The sequence below is a fragment of the Tachyglossus aculeatus genome, chromosome 10 (genome assembly GCF_015852505.1).
Source record: "Tachyglossus aculeatus isolate mTacAcu1 chromosome 10, mTacAcu1.pri, whole genome shotgun sequence".
In the NCBI taxonomy this organism is placed as follows: domain Eukaryota; kingdom Metazoa; phylum Chordata; class Mammalia; order Monotremata; family Tachyglossidae; genus Tachyglossus; species Tachyglossus aculeatus.
Genome location: NC_052075.1, coordinates 38,489,091 through 38,516,637, shown reverse-complemented (window position 1 = coordinate 38,516,637; position 27,547 = coordinate 38,489,091). Strand labels below are relative to the sequence as shown.

The 27,547-nt window shown below is 42.5% G+C and overlaps 1 protein-coding gene and 2 non-coding genes across 3 annotated transcripts in view; 2 read left to right on the top strand and 1 right to left on the bottom strand.

Moving 5' to 3' along the window:
- Nucleotides 1–27,547, bottom strand: part of CPED1 (cadherin like and PC-esterase domain containing 1) — a 207,242-nt gene that overhangs the window by 111,008 nt on the left and 68,687 nt on the right. The window contains exons 6-9 of the mRNA XM_038753259.1: nucleotides 23,626–23,779; nucleotides 19,174–19,342; nucleotides 2,335–2,477; nucleotides 904–976 (exon numbers count right to left, since the gene is read on the bottom strand). Coding sequence (XP_038609187.1) covers nucleotides 904–976; nucleotides 2,335–2,477; nucleotides 19,174–19,342; nucleotides 23,626–23,779 — 539 coding nt within the window. The remainder of the gene's footprint in view (nucleotides 1–903; nucleotides 977–2,334; nucleotides 2,478–19,173; nucleotides 19,343–23,625; nucleotides 23,780–27,547) is intronic.
- On the top strand, nucleotides 16,688–16,825 carry LOC119933793. Its single transcript, XR_005452665.1, has one exon. It is a non-coding gene; the product is annotated as a small nucleolar RNA SNORA7 (small nucleolar RNA).
- Nucleotides 19,681–19,792, top strand: LOC119933822. Its single transcript, XR_005452691.1, has one exon. It is a non-coding gene; the product is annotated as a U5 spliceosomal RNA (small nuclear RNA).

Here is a 27,547-nt window from a genome sequence, read left to right as displayed (position 1 = left end):
AGTAACTTACATCTATCTTCTCAAAAGACCAGTACCTAGAACATTGAAATGCATAACCCATTTCAAATCTGGCTATCAATTTAAGAGGATAAAGAATTCATTACAAGGGCAATCAGGTTTAAACTTTAATTCAAGGTCAGAAAATATCTCTATGCCAGGATGACATCTTTTAACATTTCTTGTCCTGGGGATCTTTCAAACGAATCTTCGGTTGCAGCTTACACTTTGAAGTGACAAAATTGATTGTTTGGTTTATGCTACTGGTTTTTTTTCATGGTATTTGTTAAGTGCTTACTATGTGCCAAGCACTGTTCTAAATGCTGGGGTAGATACAAGGTAATCAGGTTGGACGTAGCCCCCTTCCCACATGGGGCTCACAGTCTTAATCCCTATTTTGTGGAAGCAGTAAAGTGACTTGCCCCAAGACACATAGCAGACAAGTGGTAGAACGGTACTAGAACCCAGATCCTTCTGATTCCCAGGCCCCTGTTCTATCCACTAAGCCTGTTACTTCTCATTAGTTACAGTTGAGGACCCAGTTCCATGTTGAATTATTATGTAGTGCATTGCTTGGCACACTGTAACCACTTCACAAATATAACAAATAATTTCTAATACTACTACTAGTCTTTCTATTAATTCTGCATTAAGTACAGAATGATCATAATTTTGCCAATAAGAATTTGGAATTGAATACTTTCTCTAATATAGTGGGGATTTGAATCTAGTCCTCAGATTTCCACACATCATTTAGTTCGTGGGACTTGGTTGCTTTCCAACCCTTCGAGGCTTTATTCAGGACCCACACTGCTATAATATAGTAATTAAGGTACGGAAGACAATAGCAGTTATAGCTCTTGTAATTAAACATAGAAAACATCAGAATACCTTTAACAGCCTTACCTCAAGAACCACTGGCTCAAAGGAGCTGCTATAATCAATATCAAAGGTTAGAAGTTGAAAACATAATCTGCATCTGAAAGAAAAGCAGAACTTGCCATGAATACAGTCCCCTCTGACCCTTCCGCTACTTGACTATTCAGAATTATGTTATTGAAAAATCTCTACCGCAAAGTAGAATGCAGATCCGAAATGGTCCTTTTCAAGTTTTAAAGAATAAAAGTACAAAACCTGTCAAAATTTGGTATTTTTGTTGTTATTCCTGTTTTGCTGATTGCACTGTCCATTATCTGGCCTACTGTATGGAAAACGAACTCTGTGAAGTACAGTTACCCCCAGCTGGGATTGAGGAAGCAGAGAGAGGAGGGTAGGGTGAGTTCTTAGCTGCCAGAGCACCCTTCAAACTTCCACCCCTCTTCAGCATCCCCACTCGGCCTGACCTGCAATGTAAAATCATTTTTCCTTCCTGCCTGAAGGAGCCCACATCAAGTCATCATCAATCCTATTATTAAAGACCGCCACAACTCCCTTTGGTTACATGGTTCAGTGGAACCCAACTTGGACTGTCAATTTTCTAACTGCAAGAGTAAAGTTTTTTCTCTGTCCTAACCCATTTCAACCTACCACCTCTGGCCTGCAACTCCCTCCCGCTTCATATTCAACAGACCATCAGTCTCCCCAACTTCAAAGCCTTATTAAAATCACAACTCCTCAAGAGGCTTTCCCAGGCTAAGTCCTCATTTCCCCAATTCCCTTTCCCTTCTGGTTCACCCTTTCACTTGGATCTGTACCCTTCAAGCACTTAATATTCACCCCACCCTCAGTCCCACTACACTTATATACCCTCAGCAGTCATTTTATTTTAATGCCTGTCTTCCCCTCTAGACTGTAATCTCCTTGTGGGCAGGGAACATTTGTACCAACTCTGTTCTATTGCACTCTCCCAAGGGCTTAGTATAGTGCTCTGCACATAGTAAGTACTCAATAAGCAGCATAATCTAGTGGAAAGAGCATGGACCTGGGTTCTAATCCTAGCTCTGCCAAGTGCTTGCTATGTGCCTTGGATGAATTACTTAACTTCTCTGTGCCTCAGTTCTCCTGTTCTCCCTCCTACTTAGACCTTGAGCCCCATGCAGGTCAGGGACTATGTCCAATCTAATAGACCTGTATCTACTCCAGTGCTTAGAACAATGCTTGATGCATAATAAGACCTTAAAAAATACCATTAAATAAATATATACAATTGATTAACTGCAACATACATGGGTCTGCATCTCTCTTCTCAATCATTCTCTCAATTCTCCAGGGACCCCGTTAGCAAGCTAAAGTGATAATAACGTTCAAAACTGCACCCAAAGTCTGAAGCCGGAGGGTCCCCGTCCTTCTGTTCAGAGACCCGTTTGGTGTCTAGTAGCATTTTTCCCTTGTTCCTACCTAGTGAAGGTCTTTGGTCCTTGGGCAGGTGCTTCACTGGACACTTCTGCTACGAGTAAAAGTTTGCTGATAGCTTCCTTCATGTTGTCAAACGCCTGCAGCGGGGAGCTCACTTGGAGGAATGTCTCAAAAAATGTTTGCAGCTGTGGAAGACGGAACAGAGGCCTGTATTCAAACAGCGATCTCAAATCCTCCTGGACATCCTTGTTCTTGAAATACAATGCATCAAGACAATTGCTTAGTAGTATCAGGTTTCCATTTGGTCCCACAGTTGAAGGGCTGGCATAATGCTGTCATTGAAGTGACCTGTCCACCCAATTTTTCTAATTGGGGTTTTGCTTTTCCAAGCGCAAATTGGCAACTTCCATTTGTTTATTTTTAAGGAAGTTATCTGAGCAGCCACAGGAATAGGACGCAAAAAATGCTTGGCAGTTTAAGGCCTCTTTGAAATCCATACCCTAATTATACAGCACGAATATTTCCTGAAATCTAATAGCAGGAACATCTTTACATGAGATGTTTAGCCACATGGTTCCATTAGAGCTTTGTCAGAGCCAACAGACTTAATAAGCAAAAGCACTGTTAAAACTTCCCATTTGCAAACCCCATTCTGGAAAGCTGATATTCTTTCTCATTCTAATGAGAGAAAGGGGAACAATGAGCCTGGTCCTTGAGCACAGGGGTTACTTCGGTTGATTCCTTGAGGAACCGTCTAGTACTAGGAGCGTGTAACTGAGTACAGAGCTACGTTTGCAAAGAGAATGGTGGGCCAATTACCTCCAGCATTCACAGGGGCCTCCAAACACTCCACATTGTGGCCCCCAGCTGCAAGAGCTGCTGCTGCCACCACTGAATCCCTTACCACTGCCAAAATCCACTCCCAGGTGCGGCCGGCTGGACCTCGTCTTTTCTCTCCCCCATTTCTTTCCCTCCCACAGGGGAACCTCTTCCTCTTCCAGCACCCCTGGCCTGTGGGAGGGGACAATCCCACCCATCTTTCTGCCTCAATCGCTCTCTCTTCTTCTTGCTTAATGACATACTTTACATGATGCGTTGGGATCATGTATCATGTGGGGGCCTAACAGAACGCATCAGCCCCAGGTCCTGGTGAGGGTGGATGGGATCCTGTTATGGGGAGAGCAGAGGAAGAGCAAGAGGCTCTGTACTTAGTAACTGCGGCCTGGCTTCCTTCCTTTGGTGTCTCCACACTCTAGGGGCTGCCACGGTCAGCTCGGCATTCAGGGAGTGGCCAGAGAATAATGGTAGTAATAAGAAATAAAGGTATTTATTAATCTCTTACTATGTACCAAGCACTATACTAAGCACTGGGGTAGATACAGGATAATCTGGTTGGACTCAGTCCCTGTCCCATGTGGGACTCACAGTATAAGTAGGTGAGAGGAGAATTTAATTTCCATTTACAGATGACAATACTGAGGCATAGAGAAGTCAAGTGACTTGCCCAAAGTCACACAGTAGGCAAGTGGCAAAATTGGGTTAAAAATTCCAATCGTCTGACTCCCGGATCCCTGCTCTTTCCACTGAGTCATGCTGCTCCCTATTATTAGTTAATTATTAATTCTTATTATAAATATTAATAGCAACAAAGAGGAAATGAAGAGAAGCTGCCTCCCTGTGGAGGAAAGAAGGAAGGGACAGGCAGCAAGCAACAGAACTAGCAGAGCTAAAGGAGGTGCTTTGGGTAGACAAAAATAATCAGGTTTCTTTCTGGTTTAACAGAATTAAAAAAAAAAATCTGAAGGTAGAAATAGGAGTAGAATCGGATAAAAACCCATGTCCTAAGTTCAAGATATACTTTTCTCAGGAAAATAAATAAATTGTCCTACAATCTCCCCATACCTTATAGCCTAAAATCATTAGCTGGAAAACCAGCAGCAGCCTGGCATTTCAACGGCTGCTGTAGAGAGCAGAAAGTTAACACAGAGGGGACAGCAGAAGAAAAATGTGTTGAAAAAGTTGAACAGCTTATTCCTGTGGGTTACTGCAAAAAAAAAACACCCCTGAACCCACGCCCTGGGATATACATACCCAATTTCTGAAATAAATCACTGGGAAAATATATTTTTTTCTTTTTTATTCAGATGCCAGATTTTGTGATAACTAGCTGATCTACTCACATGCCTCACTCTTTTCTGTCCAACCCCTTCCTCCTATATAGAACTCCCTCCCCCTTCACATCCATCATATAACAGTTCTCCCTGTCTTCAAATTCTTTTTCAAATTGCATAATGAAAAGATAGGAAAGTTAAACATAGGTGTTTGAAGAGAAGGGGTACGTAAATGGATATGAACAAATGTACTGTTTACAACAGTGCAGCACTTAGAACAGTGCTTGGCACATAGTGCTTAACAAATGCCATCATTATTATTACTGTGGGTTGCTATGAGTGCATAAGTGTGGGGGTGGTAGTTGGAAAGATATAACTTGGGGAGAAGAAAAATGAATCAAAGAATGCCTCTTGGGGGAGGTGGGATTGCAGAAAGGCTTTGAAAATGGGGAGAGCTTTGGTCTGGCAGATTTCATAGGGAAGAAAGATCCAGGTAGAGGGGAGGGTAATGCATAGGTGAAAATGAGGGGCAATAAGAATATTCACTTGGGAGGAGTAGAGAGTGTGGCTGATGGGGGAGTAGAGTTTGAACAGAGCAAAAAAACATGAAGAGAGCTTGAAGCCAGTATTCAGAAGTTATACAGGGAAAGAACGAATTCCATGACTTCCCACCAGGCCACTGGGAAGCAGTTGAGGTAAGCGAGAGAAGAGAAAAGTTGAAGAGGGATTAGGGGAAGACTATCTGAACAGGGTGAGAGGGAGGAGAAGCAATTGGCTGTATTTGCCAAAGAGTAATGGCAGCACTCAGAAGGTGATGAAAAAAAAGTTGGAAAAAAATAATGTCATACTGGCTCACACTTGACTGTAAGCAGTGACTAAGTTATTTCCAGCTGTTATCTATTCATTTAGATGATCTACCTTTAATAATAATGATGGCATTTGTTAATCACTTACTACATGCAAAGCACTATCCTAAGTGCTGGGGTGGATACAAGGTGATCAGGTTGTCCCATGTGGGGCTCACAGTCTTAATCCCCATTTTACAGATGAGGTAACTGAGGCACAGAGAAGTTAAGTGACTTGCCCAAAGTCACACAGCTGAAAAGCGGTGAAGCTGGAATTAGAACCCATGACCTCTGACTCCCAAGCCTGGGCTTTTTCCACTGAGCCACGCTGCTTCTCATATATAATCAAATAAAATAAATGCCTGCATTCATTCAAAAGGGAAGAGTGGGGTCTCGCCCAGTAGACAAGTGGAGTATTTTACGAGGAAAAAAAAATGTGACCATCAAATTGGGAACTGCTACTGCTCTCTGACATCAACATTGATATACCTCATGAGAAGAAGAAACAGACTAGATCGTATCTTCTGGATAATCCAATTTCTCCCAATATGATACTGTGTTTATCTTTTAGTTCCACTTAGAAAGAGAAGATAAAAGTTTCCTTGGGTCTTAGAAGAGAGCTCTTTTACAAAAGCCCAGCGGTTAAAGTGTGTTTCTCAAAGAGAAAGAATTACCTTAATCTAGTGCTACTAAATATATATCCATAACAAAGGGCATAATAAAAATAAAATTCAAGCATTAGAGATAAGGTAGTCAATCAATCAATTGTATTTATTGAGCGCTTACTGTGTGCAGAGCAAAGAGAAATGTTTAGGAAAATCCCAAAGCACACATGCATTTGCAGTTGCCTGACCAGATTATCTTGTATCCATTCCAGTGCTTGGCACATAGTAAGAATTTAATCAATCCATAATAGAGTTCGTAGGGACAGGACCTGCCCACAAGGAGCTTACAGCCTAAATACATTTAAATACACTATGGATATGTATATGTATAAGGATATGGATATGTATTGAGAAGCAGCTTGGCTTAGTGGAAAGAGCCCGGGTTTGGGAGTAAGAGGTCATGGGTTCTAATCCCGGCTCCGCCACTTGTTTGTTGTGTGACCTCGGGCAAGTCACTTCACTTCTCTGGGCGTCAGTTACCTCATCTGTAAAAAGGAGATTAAGACTGTGAGCCCTACGTGGGACAACCTGCTTACCTTGTATCTACCCCAGTGCTTAGAACAGTGCTTGGCACATAGTAAGTGCTTAACAAATACCATAGTGATGATGATGATGATGATTATGTACGTAAGTGTTCTGGGGATGAGGGTGAAGAGAATATCAAGTGCTTAAAGGATACTGATCCAAGTGCATAGGCAGTGCAGAAGGGAGAGGGAGTAGGGGAGATGAGGGCTTAGTTAGGGAAGGCCTCTTGGAGGATTTGTGATTTTAATAAGGCTTTGAAGGTGGGGAAGGTGGTAGTCTGTTGGCTATGAAGTGGGAAGGAGATGGGATCTGCCAACCTGTCCAAGTTCAGGTGTGGCTTACTCACGTGAGACCTCTATCCTAAAACAACACCTTCAAGATCAAAATGGGCACTTATTGGTCTGTGTCTCTTGTGGCCGTCTTTGATTCTTGATTGACAATTGCTCCCAGGAGTGCTGGTAGTGTGCATGAGTCTTCTCACCCTGCCGTTGGCCTTTCTGGGTTCTGGGGTAGCCCTGTCAGAGAGGCAGGAGGGAGGACTCAGCTGGGATTGGAATGGACTAACTCCTTCCCCTAGAGTAGTCTCACCCTTAAACTTCCCTAGTTTTTTTGAATAGCTCCACACAGGATCACCAATTCTTCAGGTTGCAGTCAGAACTTGAAAGAAAAAAATATTCCAGGTACTTATGCTTCCCAACGTACGCTCCTTGAGGGCAGATATCATGTATTTACTTCCATCATATGCTTCCGAGTACCTTGTACAGTGCTCCACCCTTGACAGGCACTAGGTCAAAGATGTTCAGTGAATGAATGATCACTAGCCATGGTTTGCTTTCTTGCTCCTTCTCTCCAAGCCCCAAAAGAGAACTAGATTTAAGCTGATAAGAACTCTTTCTAACTCTAAAAGGAGAAAATAGATCCATTTTCATTGTTAAGGTAACTTCAAGAGGAAGATTATAGATAGAAAGGCTCTCTAAGTGAGGTTTTTCTCAGTTCAACAATGGATATAGTAGTTCTCTGCTCCCACTCAAATGAAAAGAGCAGAATTAGAGCTAAACACTCCGTTACACTTTTGGATGCCCGAAAATAAATCAATTATCAGTGAGCTAAAGACAATGAGAAGAATATTTATATCCTAAGGATAGATGGATATTTAGTTGAATGAATCATCACTAGAGAATACTCTTGAAGGAAAAAAATGATCTGGGTGAAAATGGCAGATATTAGAAAATGTTATTTTCAACAGAAATGTCCATTTTTGATCAAAATCTGTGGGTCAAATGTTAGTGCTAAATATATATGTAGGTAGGATGTGGTGCAGAAACACAACCATTAGCCCTGATCCAGAACACAGGAAGTCAGTATATCTAATCAATCAATCAATGGTACTTATTGAGGGCTTACAGTGTGCAGAGCACTGTACTAAGCACTGTCCTGATAGAGCATTTGGAGCTTTTTCATTCCCAAGTTCTGTCCTCTGTGGTAATGCTCCAGTAGAGCAGCCAAGACTTCATGATAACAGAAATCCATACAGATCCACCGACATTATTGGGATTAGCTGTCAGTCAAGTGGACTGAAAGGCCAATCAGGAAGACCATATGAGCAAAAAGTCACAAGACCAAAATTCCCTGTCTGTTCAGGCTTTCAGTAGATCTACATAAAAAGCACACAAAGAGACAGCATATTCATCTTTCATTAGATTAAAAATGAGGTTGCAAACATTTATGCTAATAAAACCTACGGGTTCAGGCCTTTTTTTTTCTTTAAACAAATGATGTTTTTGCCCTACAAAGACATGGCCAGAAACTTGTGAAACTCCTGAGTGTGTGTCCTCACGTTTACCCCTTTAAAACATAAATCCAAAAAACTTGAGTGATTACTTCGACTAATAATCTTTTGGGATAATGAAGAACTTTTCTTTACAATCTGTCAAATTACATGGGTCAAGAACAGGGTTCTTGTTAAGCAAAATGAGCTAAGAATATAAATAGTCTCATCATTGGTTTTAGCTCCCTGACAATTGACTTATTTTCGGGTAAGCTACCAAAGAGCCAAATTAATTGGCTAAAGCAAAATTAGTATGCCTTTTCTCGCTCTTCTTTAGCATTTCATCAAAAGCTCTTATTTAAATAAGTGCTCTGCTTTCAGTTACAGGACTCATTTCCTCCATTAGTCTGACTTAAAAAACTCAAGGTCTTGATCCATTTATTAAACCTGGGGAATTCAGGACCCAAGCTGAAGATGATTTAATCACTCAAATAATTCTTATTTAGAATGCTCACACACGTAGGCTAGCAAATTGATCAAACTTCTATTACCCACAAAGCTGAAACCTGCTTAAATGTTCAGTTATTTGCTTGGAATGACAGAACCTTGAGCTTATCATCCTTGGTGTTCTCTGTGAATGGATATGGAATCTGCATTATCCATTCCAGATTCATCAATTGGAATGCTATTAAGTTGCTGATTCAACAAAACAACAAAAGTCAACATGTAAAGATTTAATCACTTGATCCGGTAGGTATTTGCAATTGCTTATTTTCCCTAAAGAACACCAGTTTTAGATCATGCCCCATTATTTCCACTGAAGTTAAATATGAGCCTTTCGCCTGGAAACTTTCCCACATTCATTCTTTCTATTTAGTGGTACTTAAGAAATGGAATCAAAATGGAATCAAAATGGAAAATATTTATAAAATTCACCCCATAATATTTTTTGGTTATTTTTTTAAATATATGTGGTACCACTAGTAATGTCATTACTAGGTCAGGCTCATCCAATCATATTCTTCTGACAGTGGCAACAAGATGCTTGGAAGAACCCGCTATGTGATAGTTGCTCTCTTGGATGTCCATCCTCAGAGCTACAAAGATGAAGGGAAAACCCCAAATGTTTCTAGAACAAAGAATCTACTCACTCCTCAGGCTTCCTTCCAGGGAAAAAAGCTGTTTTGCCAGTATGCCATGCATTTACCTGGGACTGTTGGCTATATTGCAGCTAAAATCCTTGGGTAAACTGTCCCGAAACACTGAGTATGTGTTTAACAGGAGTGCAATAAATACCATTATTACTATCAATCAAGCGTATTTACTGAGCACTTACTGGAACTATTACTACTACTACTATGCCCCTGGGTCAGCTCTCAGTAATAATAATAATAATGACATTTATTAAGCACTTACTATGTGCAAAGCACTGTTCTAAGCGCTGGGGAGGTTACAAGGTGATCAGGTTGTCCCACAGGGGGCTCACAGTCTTAATCCCCATTTTACAGATGAGGTAACTGAGGCACAGAGAAGTCAAGTGACTTGCCCAAAGTAAAGATCTGTTGGTCCTCTGACTGATTCATGGCAGGACAGAAAGAATTCCATCTCTGCTATGGAGATCAGCAGACAATATTTGGCTTTTGTGGCTGATCAAAATCAAAGTATGGTAATAGAGGAATCAGGATGAAAATGGGGAAAGAGGGCTGAGAGGAGAACAGAGAAAGAGGAAAAATAATTCCTAGCTCTGGAAAGTCCTTAAAAAAGGAAAATGAATCTGGCATTGCTATTCCAAAATATACTTATAATGAAGAACAATTATCTTAAGAAAAGGCTTCTCTAGAAATGGGCAAATATAGAAAGAAGCATAAACTCAATTTGAGGTAAAGCCATTTAATAATAATAATAATAATAATGGCATTTATTAAGCGCTTACTATGTGCAGAGCACTGTTCTAAGCGCTGGGGAATTTACAAGGTGATCAGGTTGTCCCACGTGGGGCTCACAGTCTTCATCCCCATTTTCCAGATGAGGGAACTGAGGCCCAGAGAAGTTAAGTGACTTGCCCAAAGTCACACAGTTGACAAGTGGTGGAGCCGGGATTTGAACCCATGACCTCTGACTCCAAAGCCCGTGCTTTTTCCACTGAGCCACGCTGCTTCTCTAGCCACGCTGCTTCTCTGCATTGCATTTCCAATGCAATGACCAATTATCGCCATTCAAATTCCTTCCATAGCCTAAAACTTTCTGTCGTGGGAACAGATGATCAAATTAGATGAAAAACAAATATTTCTAATGCATCCGTTCTGTTTCAAGGATGGGTTTCTCAGGCTGGTTTTAGAGGCAATGTCTGGAGAGGACACTTGAGGGCAATACTGTACTCTATTTGCAAGGCCGTAAGGAGAGCCTCTAAAATTCCACCCAGAATCCTAGTTCTTCACTTGCCTCCTTGTTTTCCTGCAATAGCTAGATTTCATTTAAAACTTACAGTGCCTCAAGCACAAAAACAACTATGTCCCCTTTTCTTCCTGAAGAAGCACAGGTATTTCATCCTTTCATATCCAAGTGGACGTCCTGGAGAAATGATTTTTCTCAAGGCCTTAGCAGGGCAAGTCTTAGGATCTACTCTAAAGATCGTTACGGAAATTGACATTACGAAACCGAACAATAGTAAACGTCAATTATGCTCTAATGATGAACTAGAAAATCCATTTTTTGGTGTGCTACAGATGAAAAGTTGTACATCAGCTGTGCCCTTCCTCAGAGATGTATTCCAATGAAGGAAGCTACCCAGTTTTGTCACAGGGTGTGTTTCCCATACTTATTTGGGAAATATCCAGTGGCTACCAGTCAACCTACGTATCAGGCAAAAACTACTCACTCTCAGCTTCAAGGCTCGCCATCACCTCACCCATTCCTACCTCACCTCCCTTCTACAGCCCAGCCCGCACCCTCCGCTCCTCCGCCACTAACCTCCTCACTGTGCCTTGTTCTCGCCTGCCCCACCGTTGACCCCCGGCCCACGTCCTCCCCCCGGCCTGGAATGCCCTCCCTCCGCACATCCGCCAAGTCTTCCTCCCTTCAAAACCCTAGAGAGCTCACCTCTTCCAGGAGGCCTTCCCAGACTGAGCCCCCTCTTTCTTCTCCCCCTCCCCATCCCCCCCCACCCTACCTCCTTTCCCCTCCCCACAGCACCTGTATATATGTGTGCACAGATTTATTACTCTATTTATTTTACTTGCACATATTTACTATTCATTTTGTTAATGATGTACATCTAGCTTTCCTTCTATTTATTCTGATGACTTGACACCTGTCCACATGTTTTGTTTTGTTGTCTGTCTCCCCCTTCTAGACTGTGAGCCCGTTGTTGGGTAGGGACCATCTCTATATATTGCCAACTTGTACTTCCCAAGCGCTTAGTACAGTGCACTGTAACACAGTAAGCGCTCAATAAATACGATTGAATGAATGAATGAATTTGGGCTAGAAAGCTACTATTAGCCCTGCTCTCTGCCTTGACTACCCACTTGGCTGTGGACTCTTCAATAGGTGGATATTCCCCAGATCCACAATACAGTACTGCTCTACTATTTCCCCTCTCTTTAATCTATTTCATTGTTCATCTCCCCCTGTGGACTGCAAGCTCCTTATTGACAGGGATCGTGTCTACCAGCTCTTACATATTGTACTTTCCCAAGTGTTTAGTATAGTGCTTTGCATACAGCAAGGCCTCAATAAATACCCCTGATTGATTGATTGATAAGGGGCTTGGAAATATTCCTGCAAGAAAGTGGGCCTGTTTGGGCTGTGTTTGCTGCATTACTGCAGAAACAGCTTGGGCTGGTGTGCATGGGGACAGACTGGGGAGTAGGAAAATGGTTTTTCCTGGATGTGAGGTTTGGCAGGAGCACAATCCTTGGGTAATAGGAGAACTGGGTGTTACCGTGTAACTGCCAAGAAAATCACTCTTGAAGAGGCTTCCTGTTTTCTTCCTTGAGGGAATTACAGTGCATTTATAGGGCACTTTGTGGAGACTTGTTGTCAAAGTTAATGATTTTTATTCCTTTTTGTTCATGACTCTTGGAAGTGAGAAAGTTCACTCCTCCAGAAGGATACCAGAGGACAGAGAGAATAATAACAGGTGGAGGGGAGGGTGAAAAAGGTGCTAAGAAAGGTAGGGGAGCAGTGTGGCCTAATGGAAAGAGCATAGACCTGTGATTCATAGGACCTGGTTTCTAATCCTGGCTTCACCACTTGTCTTCCATGTCACTTTGGGTAAACAACTTAACTTTTTTGGGCCTCAGTTTCCTCTACTGTAAAATGGGGATTCAATACCCATTCTCCCTCCCCTTCAGACTCTGATCCCCATATGGGACAGGGACCATCTTTAACCTCATTATCTAGTTTCTACCCCTGCCCTTAGTACAGTTCTTGGCATAAAGTGTTGTTGGGTAGGTACCGTCTCTATATGTTGCCAACTTGTACTTCCCAAGTGCTTAGTACAGTGCTCTGCACACAGTAAGTGCTCAATAAATACGATTGAATGAAGTACTTAAATACCACAATGATCATCATTATTATTAACCTCCAGTGATTGCTCATCCACCTCTGCATGAAAGAGAAACTCCTCACATTGCACTTCGTCAGCTCTCGCCCTCCTACCTTACCTCTAGTCCACACATTTTGTCCCTCTAGTGCCTCTGGCCATGTCCTCCCTCTGATCTAGAACTCCCTTATTAGAATCGCATCTCCTCCAAGATATCTTCCCCAATTAAGGCCTTTTCCCCACTTCTCCCTCTCCCTTCTGCATCCCCTACATGCTTGGATCTGTACCCTTTAGGCATTTAATACTCACCCCACCTTCAGCCCTACAACACTTAAAGTTCTTGTTGTCTTATGCTGTTGAGTCAGGTCCAACCCATAGCGATGTCATAGACACATCTCTCCTGGAACGCCCCACTTCCATCTGCAATCGTATTGGTAGCATATCCAAAGAGTTTTCTTGAATCCAGAAGTGGTTTACCATTGCCTCCTTCCGTGCAGTAAACACATTTTTGCCTTTGACTCTCTCCAATGCCACTGCTGCCCAGCACAGGTGAGTTTTGACTTGTAGCACATTGCCTTCCACTCACTAATAATAATAATGGTATTTGTTAAGCGCTTACTGTGTGCCAAGCACTGTTCTAAGCACTGGGGTAGATACAAGGTAATCAGGTTGTCCCACAGGGGGCTCACGGTCTTAATCCCCATTTTACAGATGAGGGAACTGAGGCCCAGAGAAGTTAAGTGACTTGCCCAAAGTCACACAGCTGACAAGTGGCAGAGCCGGGATTAGAACCCATGACCTCTGGCTCCCAAGCCACCTCTTCCCTGCTTCTCTAGAAATGGAATGGGTAGGCTTCTGCTTGACTCTCCCTCCTCTAGTCGTGACTTACTGGAAACTCTCCAGGTGTGACCCTGAGAGGAAACAACTCTTAGGTACAGATCCCTAATTTATTTTATATGTTATATTTTTGTCTATCTCCCCCTCTAGACTGTGAGCTCCATGTGGGAAGTTAATGTGTCTACCAATTCTGTTGTATTGTACCTTCCCAAGCGCTTAGTACAGTGCTCTATGTAGTAAGTTCTCAATAAATATCATCGATTGATAGGAAGGAATGAGGGACAAAGAGGGAAACGGGATTCCCAAATCAGTTCTAGGCTTAATCAGATTGTAAGAGATCGGAGTGTTGGATTTACTTCAGGTTACCCCTAGTTCTTCTTTTGCCTAGCCAGGACCAGTTCCTTGTCCTCTTCACACTGTCATTAGCCAACAGGGATAGATCCTTTGGTAAAACTGTTAGTTTGCAGGCTAAAATGCTTTGGGCCAGAAGGGGGTAAGATAGGAGACAGCTCAATCATGGTCCTATCCATTGATCTCTGAAATTCCCCATCATAGTCATCACCTCTTCCAGAATACGGGTTTCTGAAGGATTCATTTTCCCTCTGTATATGAGTACTGACCTACTGGAGTGTTCTTTCCACCTTTTTCAGTGTTGGAAGTCAGCTTACCATTTGGGACATTTACATACCATTTATTAGTCAGTTCTCTGTGTAATACATTGTATACATAAAAGTTCCATCACTGTCTTCAAGAGAAATTATATGTTTGTATATTCATCCTACCCTCAACCCTACAGCATTTATGTACATATGTATGTGATATATTATAAATTATTTATATATTTTAGTGTCTGTCTGCCTCACTAGACTTTAAGCTCCTTGTGGGCAGGGACAGTGTCTATCAACTCTGTTGCATTGTACTCCCCCAAGTCCTTAGTACAGTGCTCTGCCCCCAGCAAGCCCTCAATAAATACTATCAATGATGAAGAGGATGAAATTAAGCACATGCTTCAAACACAGATTGGAAGCAGCATGGCCTAGTGGATAAAACACGGGGCTGGGAGTTAGAAGGTCATGGGTTCTAATCCCGGCTCTACCACTTGTCTGCTGAGAGACCTTGGGCAAGTCACTTCACTTCTCTGTGCCTCAGTTCCCTCATCTGTAAAATGGCAATTGAGGCTGTGAGCCCTGAGTGGGACAGGGATTGTGTCCAATCCAATTTTCTTGTATCTACTCCAGCTCTTAGAATAGTGCCTGGAAAATAGTAAGCACTTAACAAATACCATAATAATAATTATTATTATTAGCACTTATTCTCACATACTTCCATTATCATACCCCATCATTAGTATTAATAAAAGTGCAGTCATAGCATATTCATTCAATTGTATTTATTGAGTGCTTACTGTGTGCAGAGCACATATTGGGATTTATTGAATAGGATTGATGTTTTAATATACTGGGGGTGCTTAAAATATCAATTATGTTCAGTCCACTTAAAATTATAATTTTAAATAAATATTACCATAACTACATTTAAGTATAAATTTCAGCAGGTTTCGGAGCACTCCAACTCTTTGTAGAGGTCCCCAAATCATATTTTGACTCACCTTCTTTTTGCAGAAGGAGCAGAGTGCAAACCTCAGGGCCAGAAGACGTTGAGTGAATTATACTCCACAGCTTCCTATTTTAGCCTCAGAATGAAAAACAGGAAGAGAACTCTTCCTGGACAGAGGCCCTTGTGTAACTTTATACAGGCTCCCTAAGAGTTTACTCAAGTTCACACTGGTTGTGGGAATGAATGACGTCTCAGTGCCTGGCTGGAATCCGGACATAAACGCTGACAATAAACCAGGTCGACTTCAGCACTATGACTTTCTGACAAGCCTCCCGATCAGAATAGATTGAGGTATTCTTGGAGGAAAGAAGGTCATCAATAACCATATTATGCTCCTTGCATCTGGAGCCTTCTTAGGTCTCGGAACATGTATCCCTGTTCCAATGGCAAGGCTGAGATTTGCAAGAATGTAGGGCAAAGAAGCAGCAGAGAGCAGAAGCGTCAGAGTCTGGGTGATTTAGAGCCACACTGCAAGTAGCTGAGCTATTTTAGCTTAGGTCTCCATTAGAGAATTTTCGCACACATGAGGGAAGATGGCTTGTTCTTAGTTTTTCCCATTCCTAATCCTGAAGATATGACATAGAAATGCAGGGTACTGCCTCCTTTTATTGCATTTATAATAATAAAAACCAATAATGGTGGCATCGAAAAGCACTTAATACGTGCCAAGCACATAACAGGCATTGGGGTCGATACAAGATAATCAGATCAGACACAGATCCTGTCCTATTTGGGGTTCACCATCTAAAGAGTTGGGAGAAGAGGTGTTGAATTCATTCCCATTTCATAAATGTGGGAAGTCGTCTCTAGACTGTAAACTCATCGGTGGGCAGGGAATGTGCCTTTTTATTGTTATAGTGTACTCTCCCAAGCACTTAATACAGTGCTTTACACACTGTAAGTGCTCAATAAATACAATTGAATGAATGGAAGAGGGACATAGACGTTTAATAACTCACCCAAGGTCGCCCAGCAGGCAAGTGGGGGACATGGCAATAGAACCCAGCTCACCTGACTCCCATTCTGGTGCTCTTTCCATTTGGTTGCCCTGTTTCCCACTTATCAGAAATATATCTAAAGATCACTCTTGGGAAGTGCTCATTTATAAACTGCAGGATAAAAGACAATAGATTCAAACTACTCACTTCTTACAAAAAGTGAAATTTAAAAATCTTGGTATATTATTAAAGGTCCATTTTTACCTCAAGTTACATACCAGGTATGTGTACATGTGTGTTAAACACACACACATGGAAACACACATCCTATTTGAGAAATCCTCATGAACTCCAAAATTCTATGGCTGACTCAATGCCTCCTTATGTCCAGTTATGCCTTTCATCCTCCCACGCAAATTTCTACTGAATCTTTGGCAGAGGCAAAGAGTTTCATCCTCATTGATGAGACAAAACACACTTCTCAGCTAAGCAAAGCACTGGAAAGTGTTTCTGTTCATTAGCGTAGTCCTACCTTGATGTTTTCCCCTCTCAGTATCTCACCTGGAGAGTTTCCAATACTCTACCAGTCTCGGCTAGGGGAGGGTGAGTCAAACAGAGCCCTACCCATTCCATTCCTAGCTTGGGCAGTGGCTAGCAAGTGGAAGGCAATCTGCTACAAGTCAAAACTCACCTGTGCTGGGCAGCAGAGGCATGGGAGAGAGTCAAAGTCAGAGACTCAAGTTTACTGCAGAGGAGGCAATGGTAAACCACTTTTGTATTTTTGCCCAAAAAACTCTATGGATACACTACCAGAACGATTGCAGATGGAGAGTGGGGCGTTCTGGGAGAGATGTGCCCGTGGTGTCACTGTGGGTAGGAAATGACTCAATGGCATAAGACAAGACAATAACTAGATGTTTTATCCATGGTGGAGAAGAGATATAAAATGGACTTGACAAACCACAAACCATAACGTTCTTCCTTTGCACCAGAAACTTCTTCCAACAAATCCAAGGTGATCCAACGGGATCTTGGTGCTCAGTAATACAGTCAGCTTGTTCTGTTCATGACTAACTCAGAGACATTAGCTCTGGACATGGTGAGACAGAAACCTACCCATGGATTGCATAGGTAGATGATTTCTTCCTCATGGAACTCTATTCCAAAGACAAACTCAATGCTTTTTGAGCCCACTGAAACACAGAGAATCAATTTCACCTTGAAATTGGAGTTGGTTGCAAAATCCTTCTTATTCATTCATTCATTCAATTGTATTGAGCGCTTACTGTGTGCAGAGCACTGTACTAAGCGCTTGGGAAGCACAAATCTTAGATGTTCCATTGAAGAGAAATTTGGAAAACATCCCAAGACACACCATCTACAGGAATCCAACCTTCAACAAGGCACTGAGTTGTGGAATTCCAAATTTCACATGGCCAAAATCCATTTAGTAAACAATGAGGAGGCATAATCTCTTCAATCTGTCCTCATGTGGAAATTTCTCCATCCCCCGCAATCTTATCCTGGAGGTCTTCTCCGGCTCTAGTACATTCTTCCTAAAATAAGTGCCCAGAATTGCAGGCCCTTTTTTCTTCTGACAAGCTTCAAGGAAACATGATTACCTACTCTTCCTTCCCTTTAAGAAGCAACCTATAAAAGTTAAGGAAAAAAGACCCTAATAGAGAGGAGCCATTGGCAAAGTCATCTATTGGAAAGACATTGGAGATGGTGGGCAAAGCTGCTTGAGACAAAAAGTAGAAAAATCAACAACCCTCATAAATGAAGTAGAAACTGTGTGAACTTGCAATTGTAGATATCAAGGCCTTTACTCTTACAGCTGCTGCTGCCTTTAGGATTCAGCCAGGATCCCCTCTTAGGGATCCCCATCTTCCCCACTGTCTTTGCTGCTGTTTAGTAGAGTCGCTAGCACCAAATCAAAAAGTCTCTTGCATATATAAGAAGATGTCTCATATAAGATGTGTTTTTTGTGTCAACAAAGACAGAAATGATTTTGGTTGGACAACTGCCTTTTCCAAGCCTGAATAATTATTTATTTCACTCCTCCCTTCTCCCTCAAGAGCTTTTCTATCCTTTCTCTTACACCAGGCTGATACCTTTTCTCCATCCTTCTTAGACTTGAGTCCCATGTGTGTCGGGACCATTTGGATTAATTTGTATCTACTCCAACAATTAGAACAGTGCTTGACACATAGTACGCCCTTAACAAATGCTATTATATTATCATTATTATTGGGAGACAGCATGGCCTATTGGAAAGAACTTGGGTCTAGAAGTCAGGGGACTTGGGTTCTAATCCCAGCTCCGCATATACCTTGTGTGTGACACTGGGCAAGTCACTTAACTTCTATGTACCTCAATTCCCTCATCTGCAAAATGGGGATTCAATACCCGTTCTCCCTCCTACTTAGAATGTAAGCCCTATGTGGGACTTGTAACTACCCCAGCACTTAGTACAGTGCTTGGCACATAGCAAGTGCTTAACAAGTACCAAAATTATTATTATTATTATTATTATTATTATTGTTATCACTACTACCTAGCTGGGGCTCAATAAGGAATGTGAGTTGTTCATTAGAACAGAAGTGCCTCCTGCAGACTGAGCCAATGCCATAAGAATTTTAGGATATTCATGTAATCGCCTTGAAAAATTACAAGGAAAAAAAGGAAATGGTAATAAATGGAAAAACATAAAAGCAGGGTACAGAGAAATATTCTGCTCTGGCTGGGAGTTGATGATGTGACCAGCCAAAGAATAGAACAAATTGATGAGTTGAAAGGAAAATAAAATGTACTTCTTTATGTAACCTAGCGAAGGACACTGTTTCTAGTTCATTTCTGAACATGTCCCCGGTTCCTGTAAATGAAAATCTCTGCTGGAAGTAATAAAAGGGTTTATTCTTTATTCAGTGGGAGCTGATAATCATAAAAGGTCATAGAAAAGGAACTCAGCTAGCTCCAGCAAATTTTGTCCAGCAGGAAAAAAAAAAAAGCATTAATAAAAGTGTTACCTTTATAGAGAAGCGTTTTTTCTTGGGTGGATTCCAAACGGTTCCCGTTGAGTGAATAAATGCCCGCAGAGGCGTTAAAGAGGTCACCAGGACATATGCTTTAATGATCACAGAAAGGTCTCGGGCTTTAAAGGGCTCCTCAGCTACAACTGGGACTGGGGTTTGATTGCTGAAAAAGAAGAACAATAAATCCAGTTTGGGATTATTTTAGGAGCTGATGCGGATCTTGTCTAAATTGGCCAAGTCCACTGCTTCTCAAACTTTGGGCAATCACATTTTTCTTTTTTTTTTTCTTTGTTTACCGTTCTACTGAAAACAGTGTGGACTAATGGAATTAGCAAGACCCTGGGAATTAGACAACCTGGATTCTAATCCCAGATTAGAAGTGGAAGCACTTGCAGTGTGATCTTGGGGAAGTCACAACTTCTCTGTGCCTCAATTTCCTCACCTGTGAAATGGCGATGAAATGTCTGTTCTCCTTGCTACTGACTTTGAGCCCCATGAAGCCCCATCACTTCTCTTCCAAGCGAATAAATCTTTTGCTTTTTACTAAAGATTTCCACGGAGAGGAGTAATGGAGAGATGGAAGGCAATTTTTGTGGGCCCCTTGGTAGTGGAGTATTTTAGAGAAGCAGCGTGGCTCAGTGAAAAGAGCCCGGGCTTGGGAGTCAGAAGTCATGGGTTCCAATCCCGCTCCGCCACTTGCCAGCTGTGTGACTTTGGGCAAGTCACTTAACTTCTCTGGGCCTCAGTTACCTCATCTCAAAAATGGGGATTAAGACTGTGAGCACCATGTGGGACAACCTGATTACCTTGCATCCCCCCCAGCGTTTATAACAGTGCTTGGCACATAGTAAATGCTCAACAAAATCCATTATTATTATTATTATTGTTAGGAACAGGGACTGTGTCCAACTGGATTATCCTCTCTCCACCCCAATTCTTACTATGGTGCTTGGCACACAGGAAGGACTTAACAAATATCACAATTACTATTACTATTATTGCTATCATTATCATTATCAGAAGCAGCATGGTTTAGTTGATAGAGCACATGTATAGTAGTCAGAAGGACCTAGGTTCTACTCCCAGTTCTGCCATTTGCCTGCTGTGTGACCTTGGGCAAGTCACTTCACTTGTCTGTGCCTCAATTTGTCAAAATGGGAATTAAGACTGGGAACTCATAGATGTGTCCCACCTGATTAGCCTGTATCTGCCCCAGTGCTTAGAACAATGCCTGGCTCATAGTAAGCGCTTAACAAATACCATAAACATATTATTATTATTGCTGGGAGATGAGGGAGAAGAGGAATAGAATGTGCAAGGGTTAAAGGGGAGAGAAATTTTGGGGAAAATCAGCAGCACAGAAAGAGGGTGAAAACATAAATCAGTACATTTTATTACTCTCTAGTAGCTTTGGGAAAAGGTTTAATGAAGGGATGGGGTTATTTGCCTGGAGGGTGGCTACTAACAGCACTAGGGGCATTCGTTGTGGACAGGGAATGTGTCCGTTTATTGCTGTATTGTACTCTTCCAAGCGCTTAGTACAGTGCTCTGCACAGAGTAAGCGCTTAATAAATCTGATTGACTGACTTGGCTAGTCTGGGGCAAATGTTCATTCAATTCATTCAACTGTATTTATTGAGCACGTACTGTGTGCAGGGCACTGTACGAAGCGCTTAAGCAAATCGGGTTGGACACAATCCCTGCCCCACTTGGGGGTCACAGACTCAATCCCCATTTTACAGATGAAGTAACCGAAGCACAGAGAAGTGAGGTGACTTGCCAAAGGCCACACAGCAGACAAGTGGCGGAGCTGGAATTAGAACCCAAGTCCTTCTGACGCCCAGGCCTGTGCTCTATCCACTAGGCCAAGCTGAAGATCTGAAGCTGGTCCTGACATGCATTATTCTAGTCGTGCCCCATCAATCAATCAGTCAATCGTATTTACTGAGTGCTACTGTGCAGAATGCTGTACTAAGCTCTTGAGTACAATATAACAGAGTTGGTAGACATGTTCCCTGCCAGAAATGACCTCATAATGTCATGATGTCATCTGAAACTTTTGCGGAAGTCATCTGTTCTACTACACACTTTGAAGCGCTTATTCAGTGTTCTGCACACGGTGAGAGCTTAATAAATACTACTGATTGACTGGAAGTCCACAGAGCCTTAAGCTTTTCTCCAGGAAGGACATGGATCCTCTCTGGAACCTGAATTTTCATGGCCCAATACTGTCCCTGCATCATCTGCAGGGGCTGAGAAAAGGCTGCGAAACCCTTTTCTCTCCACCCCTTATCATTCTACTCTCCCATGTGCTTGGTGCAGTGCTTTGCACACAGTAAGCGCTCAACAAATACAACTGAATAAATGAAATGAATAGGGGAATTGCCCACTTTCTGCCGGAGTAGTGGGTTGGAGGGGAACCCCTGTACAACCTGTAGAAAGGTGCATGATTTGACTAATTTGTTGATATTCTGATTGATATTCTCACCCGTCTATGTATCTCTGTCCTACCCCTGATAAGACAGTGAGCTTTGTGCTGGACTGGGGATGGTGCCTTAATAATCATAATAATAATAATGTTATTTGTTAAGCGCTTACGATGTATGGGCCAAGTGCTCTGCACATAGTAAGCGCTCAATAAATACGATTGATGATGACTGTTCTAAGTGCTGGGGTAGATACAAGGTAATCGGTTATCCCACCTGGGGCTCACGGTCTTAATCCCCATTTTACAGATGAGGTAACTGAGGCACAGAGAAGTTAAGTGACTTGCCCGAAGTCACTCAGCTGACAAATGGCTGGATTTCACTCCAAAGTTTGGTCCATTGCTTTGCAAAGCACAGTGAAAGTGCTTGACAAAGGCATGTATGTTTGTGTGTATGCATACATGAGAAGCAGCCTGACCTACTGGAAAGAGCGCAGGACTGGGTTCTAATCCCAGGTCTACTGCTTACCCGCTCTGTAACTTGGGTAAGTCACTTACCATCTCTGTGTTTCAGTTGCCTCATCTGTAAAATAGCGATTCAATATCTGTTTTCCCTCCCCCATAAACTGTGAGCCCAATGTGGAAAAGGGACTGTGTCTGATAATAATAATAATAATAATGGCATTTGTTAAGCGCTTACTATGTGCAAAGCACTGTTCTAAGCACTGGGGGAATACAAGGTGATCAGGTTGTCCCACGTGGGGATCACGGTCTTAATCCCCACTTTACAGATGAGGGAATTGAGGCACAGAGAAGTGAAGTGACTTACCTGTATCACATCTACCCCAGGGTTGGCATATAATAAGCAATACCACAATTGTTATTGCTATTATTCTGTTACATACACAATGGACACGACAAGAAGCATCCCCTTTAGACTGTAAACGCGTTGTGGGAAGGTAATGTGTTTGTTTATTGTTATATTATACTCTCCCAAGTGCTCAGTACAGTGTTTTGCACACAGTAAGCACTCAATAAATGTGATTGAATGAATGAATGAAGACAGACGGGAAGGGAATGAGGTAGCATGGGCTCTGCCACTTGTCCGCTGTGTGACCTTGGGCAAGTCACTTCACTTATCTGTGCCTCATTTATCTCATCTATAAAATGGGGATTGAGATTGTGAGCCCCAAGTGGGACAGGAGCCGTGTCCAACCCCGATTTGCTTATTTCCACCCCAACACTTAGTTCAGTGCCTGGTACATAGTAAGCGCTAAACAACCGTCTATAATTATTAGTAGATTTTCCAGGACATGATGATGATGATGAAAATGGGGTTTGTTAAGCATTATCTATGTGTCAAGTCTTTATATCTACCTACCCCAGCATTTAGAAAATCAGGGCAGACACAGTCTCTGCCCGACATGGAGCACACTGTCTAAAGAAAAGGGAGAACAAGTATTGAACCCCCATTTTACAGAAGGGGAAATTGAGGTAGAGGGAATTTAAGTGACTTGCCCAAGGTCACACAGCAGGACAGTGGCCAAGGCAGGATTAGAACCCAGGTCCTCTGACCCCATGCTGTTTCTCTGCCCTATGTCTCCCTCTTCTAGTTCATCCCCTTTCCCCTACCAAACCATTCTCAGGATGAGAAGCAAACAGATTCCGCCCACCTTCTCCCACTGGCTGAGCACAATACTAATAACGGTGATGATGGTATTTATTGAGCGCTTACTATGTGCAAAGCACTGTTCTAAGCGCTGGGGAGGTTACAAGGTGATTAGGTTGTCCCACGGGGCGGCTCACAGTCTTAATCCCCATTTTACAAATGAGGTAACTGAGGCACAGAGAAGCTAAGTGACTCGCACAGCTGACAAGTGGTGGAGCTGGGATTTGAACCCATGACTTCTGACTCCAAAGCCCGTGCTCTTTCCACTGAGCACGCTGCTTCGCAATGCTTTGCGGCTCACTGTTCTGGAGGCTACAGTCTGTCGCAGGGCCATTGAATAGGATTATCTTACGGGTGTGGGTTGCTGGGCCAATTCCACAGGTGCCAGCCATGGACCAAACGGGTCTCCCGGGACACCTCCGTCTTCCAAAAACGACCTTTGGAATTCCTTCTGGGCTGCATGGGCCGATCCAGACACACAGAGGGTGTGATGGGGAGGTGCAATTCTGAAAAAACATGTTCAAGGCACAAGACGGTTATTTTCTGGATTCAAGCAGAATGCTCATTGAACTATGACATTTCTAAAGCCTTTACTACATGCCAGGCACTATACTAAGTGCTTGGATAGATACACGGTAATCAGATAAGACACAGTCCTTGTACTATTTGGGACTCATGGTCTAAGGGGATGGAAGAACAGGTACTTAATTCCCAGTGTACATATGAGAAAACAGTTGCACAGAGAAGGTAAGTAACATGCTCAAATTCACACAGCAGGCAAGTGATAGAGCCAGGATTAGAACCCACTTCCCTTGACTCCAGGCTATGTATTCTTTTCACTTGGCCAGACTGCTTGTCACTTAAAATTTTTCTGCATTTGTCATCACCACCCTGAATCCAAACACTTCAGTAACTCACCCGAGATTATATTTCAAAGCAGATTAAAAAAAATCACAACTAAGTTCCAGCCCTTTCCTTTAGTAAAGAATGCGAGAAGCAGCGTAGCTCAATGGAAAGAGCCCGGGCTTTGGAGTCAGAGGTCACGGGTTCAAATCCCGGCTCTGCCACTTGTCTGCTGTGTGACTTTGGGCAAGTCACTTCACTTCTCTGGGCCTCAGTTCCCTCCTCTGGAAAATGGGGATTAAGACTGTGAGCCCCCCGTGGGACAACCTGATCACCTTGTAACCTCCCCAGCACTTAGAACAGTGCTTTGCACATAGTAAGCGCTTAATAAATGCCATCATTATCATTATTATCATTAAAGAACAGAAAAACAACCTGACAAGTTTCACTGGCTTTACCAGGATCAAACTCCATCACTATTTTTCATTTTATCATTATGAATAATTAATAATAACAGTATTGATGGTAGCAATGCTGCACCTATCAACTTTCTTGGCTCCTTAAATATAAGAAGACCCTTTTATAGCTCTATCCCTGGTTCAATTCCATGGAGACTGTCTCCTCTGAAACAACTGAAACTCTTTTAAGTAATAGGGTGAAGCCCCACTGTTTGCACTACTCGCAGATCTCATTACTTAGCACAGTATGATATGGTTCAGCGATCTTAGCTTATTTATATGGTTTCCCTTCTAATGAAGAATCACCATGTCCTAATACATCATAATAAAAAGACCCTTCAAGTTGCACTGCTTCAGGAGATTACAGATGAGAAGACATTCAACTAATTCTTTTCTCTGCAGGCACACAGTAAGCAAAGTTGAGTTTCCCGTGGAAGCTCCTTGAACTTTTAAGGCAGGATTCAAATGCTGCTCGGTGAGTTTTCACTAATTATTGAAACTAATTAAAGAGGTACTATTTTCAGGCTTGCAAGGGGACTGCCAGAGTCAACCAGGCATCTCAGTGTTAAATTCAAACGCTTAGTACAGTGCTCTGCACACAGTAAGCACTCAATAAATACGATTGATTGATTTGTTTAGAATTGCTGGTGGCGGTGGTACATTTTAAAACAGATCTTTCCTTCGTCACACTCTTCGTATATGATCAATTATCAAATTATTAATTTGTCACGAATCCACGGGCGCATTTACTGGGCCTGATTAAATGGGCAACTCTTCCGTAATAAAGATGCCGGAAATTCTCATCAGGCTCGCAGAGGGTATCCTCCTGCCTCTTTCTCGCCTGTCCCGCAGTCGACCCCCGGCCCACATCCTCCCCCTGGCCTGGAATGCCCTCCCTCCGCACATCCGCCAAGCTAGCTCTCTTCCTCCCTTCAAAGCCCTACTGAGAGCTCACCTCCTCCAGGAGGCCTTCCCACACCGAGCCCCCTCCTTCCTCTCCCCTTCCCCATCCCACCGCCTTACCTCCTTCCCCTCCCCACAGCACCTGTATACATGTATATATGTTTGTACATATTTATTACTCTATTTATTTTACTTGTACATATTGATTCTATTTATTTTATTTTGTTAATATGTTTTGTTTTGTTGTCTGTCTCCCCCTTCTAGACTGTGAGCCCGCTGTTGGGTAGGGACCGCCTCTATATGTTGCCAACTTGTACTTCCCAAGCGCTTAGTACAGTGCTCTGCACACAGTAAGCGCTCAATAAATACGATTGAATGAATTTTGACTACTGTTTACATTATAATAATCAATCACAGTGTGGATAGTAGTGTGCAGGTGGGGGGGAGAGCATCGTAGAGTCCACTAGATGGCAGCAAACCTCCAGGGATATTTATTGAGCGCATACTATGTGCAGAGCACTGTACTGAGCGCTTAGAAGAATACACCACAACAGAATTATCAAATAAGCTCCCTGCCCATAACGAGCTTCCAGTCTAGAAAGCCACGATCAGGGAAGCCTGTAGCGGTGAAGAGGGTAGGAGATGTGTCTTCTCTTTTCAAATAACCTGAATATGGTTGTACATATTTATATGGTTGTACGTATTTATTACTCTATTTATTTATTTATTTTACTTGTACATATCTATCCTATTTATTTTATTTTGTTAGCATGTTTGGTTTTGTTCTCTGTCTCCCCCTTTTAGACTGTGAGCCCACTGTTGGGTAGGGACTGTCTCTATATGTTGCCAATTTGTACTTCCCAAGCGCTTAGTACAGTGCTCTGCACATCGTAAGCGCTCAATAAATACGATTGATGATGATGATGATGATGACGAAGCCCCACTCATTAAATGCAAGTCCGAACTGAAGGAACGCCACCCCAACTTTAGAGCCGGCCGTGGATTTAACACGCCATTTGCTGGCGGTTCATATCTAGTGTTGTTCCGTTTTGAAGCTGATGCTACTGGTGTTGAAATCACATCCAGGCTTCTGGGTGTGAAGAAAGGGAAGATATACAGCAAGCAATTTTCCATTTCGCCCGAGAAGCAGCATGGCCTAGTTGAAAGAGCGTGGCCCAAGAGTCAGAGGACCTGTCAAACGGGGAAGATGATGATGAGCTCGTTGTAGGCAGGGAAGTGTCCGTTAATTATTATATTGTACTCACCCAAGTGCTTAGTACAGTGCTTTGCACACTGCAAGCACTCAGTAAATGATTGAATGAATGATGATGATGGTTAATAAGACATCTTCTATCTGTACTGTTACGTCAACTGTTGGCAGGGTTATGATCAATTTTCAATCAGTGGAATTTCGGGAGCACTTCCTGTGTGAAAAGCACTGTACTAAGTGCTTGGGATAGTACAGTATAATGGGAGTTGGTAAACACAATCCCTAACCTCTATTACCTGCTCTGTGGTCTCCTGATCGTGAAGCCCCTATGCCATTTCCAGCAGTCTCGGTGACAAAAATGATAATTCTGGTATTTGTTCAATGCTCACTGTGTGCCAAGCACTATACTAAGCACTGGGATAGATACATGATAATAAGGTTAGATACAATCCCTGTTTCACACGAGGTTTGCAGTCTAATTAGGAGGGAGAACAGATGAGGTAACTGAGGTACGAACAGGTATGAACAGTTTCCTGTCCAAGGTAACACAGCAGGCAAGTGGTGGAACTGGAATTAGAACCCAGGTTCTCTGGATCCCAGACCTGTGCTCTTTCTATGAGGCCACGCTGTTTCAAATAACTGTGATAGTCCAATGCTGTTACACTGTAAGGTTTAAAAGCACTGGGTTGTTTAACCTGCTCAATTGCACTAGAAAAAATAGCTCGTGTCTCTTCTTGCGTACAGTTGTGAAGACTTCACCCATGCACACAAAGAGATTTGGAACCCACAGGTGTTGCCTTAAATCAGCCAAAGCTGAAGGGGAAACAAATTTCCTTCATTCAGTTTCCAGGCTGTGGATT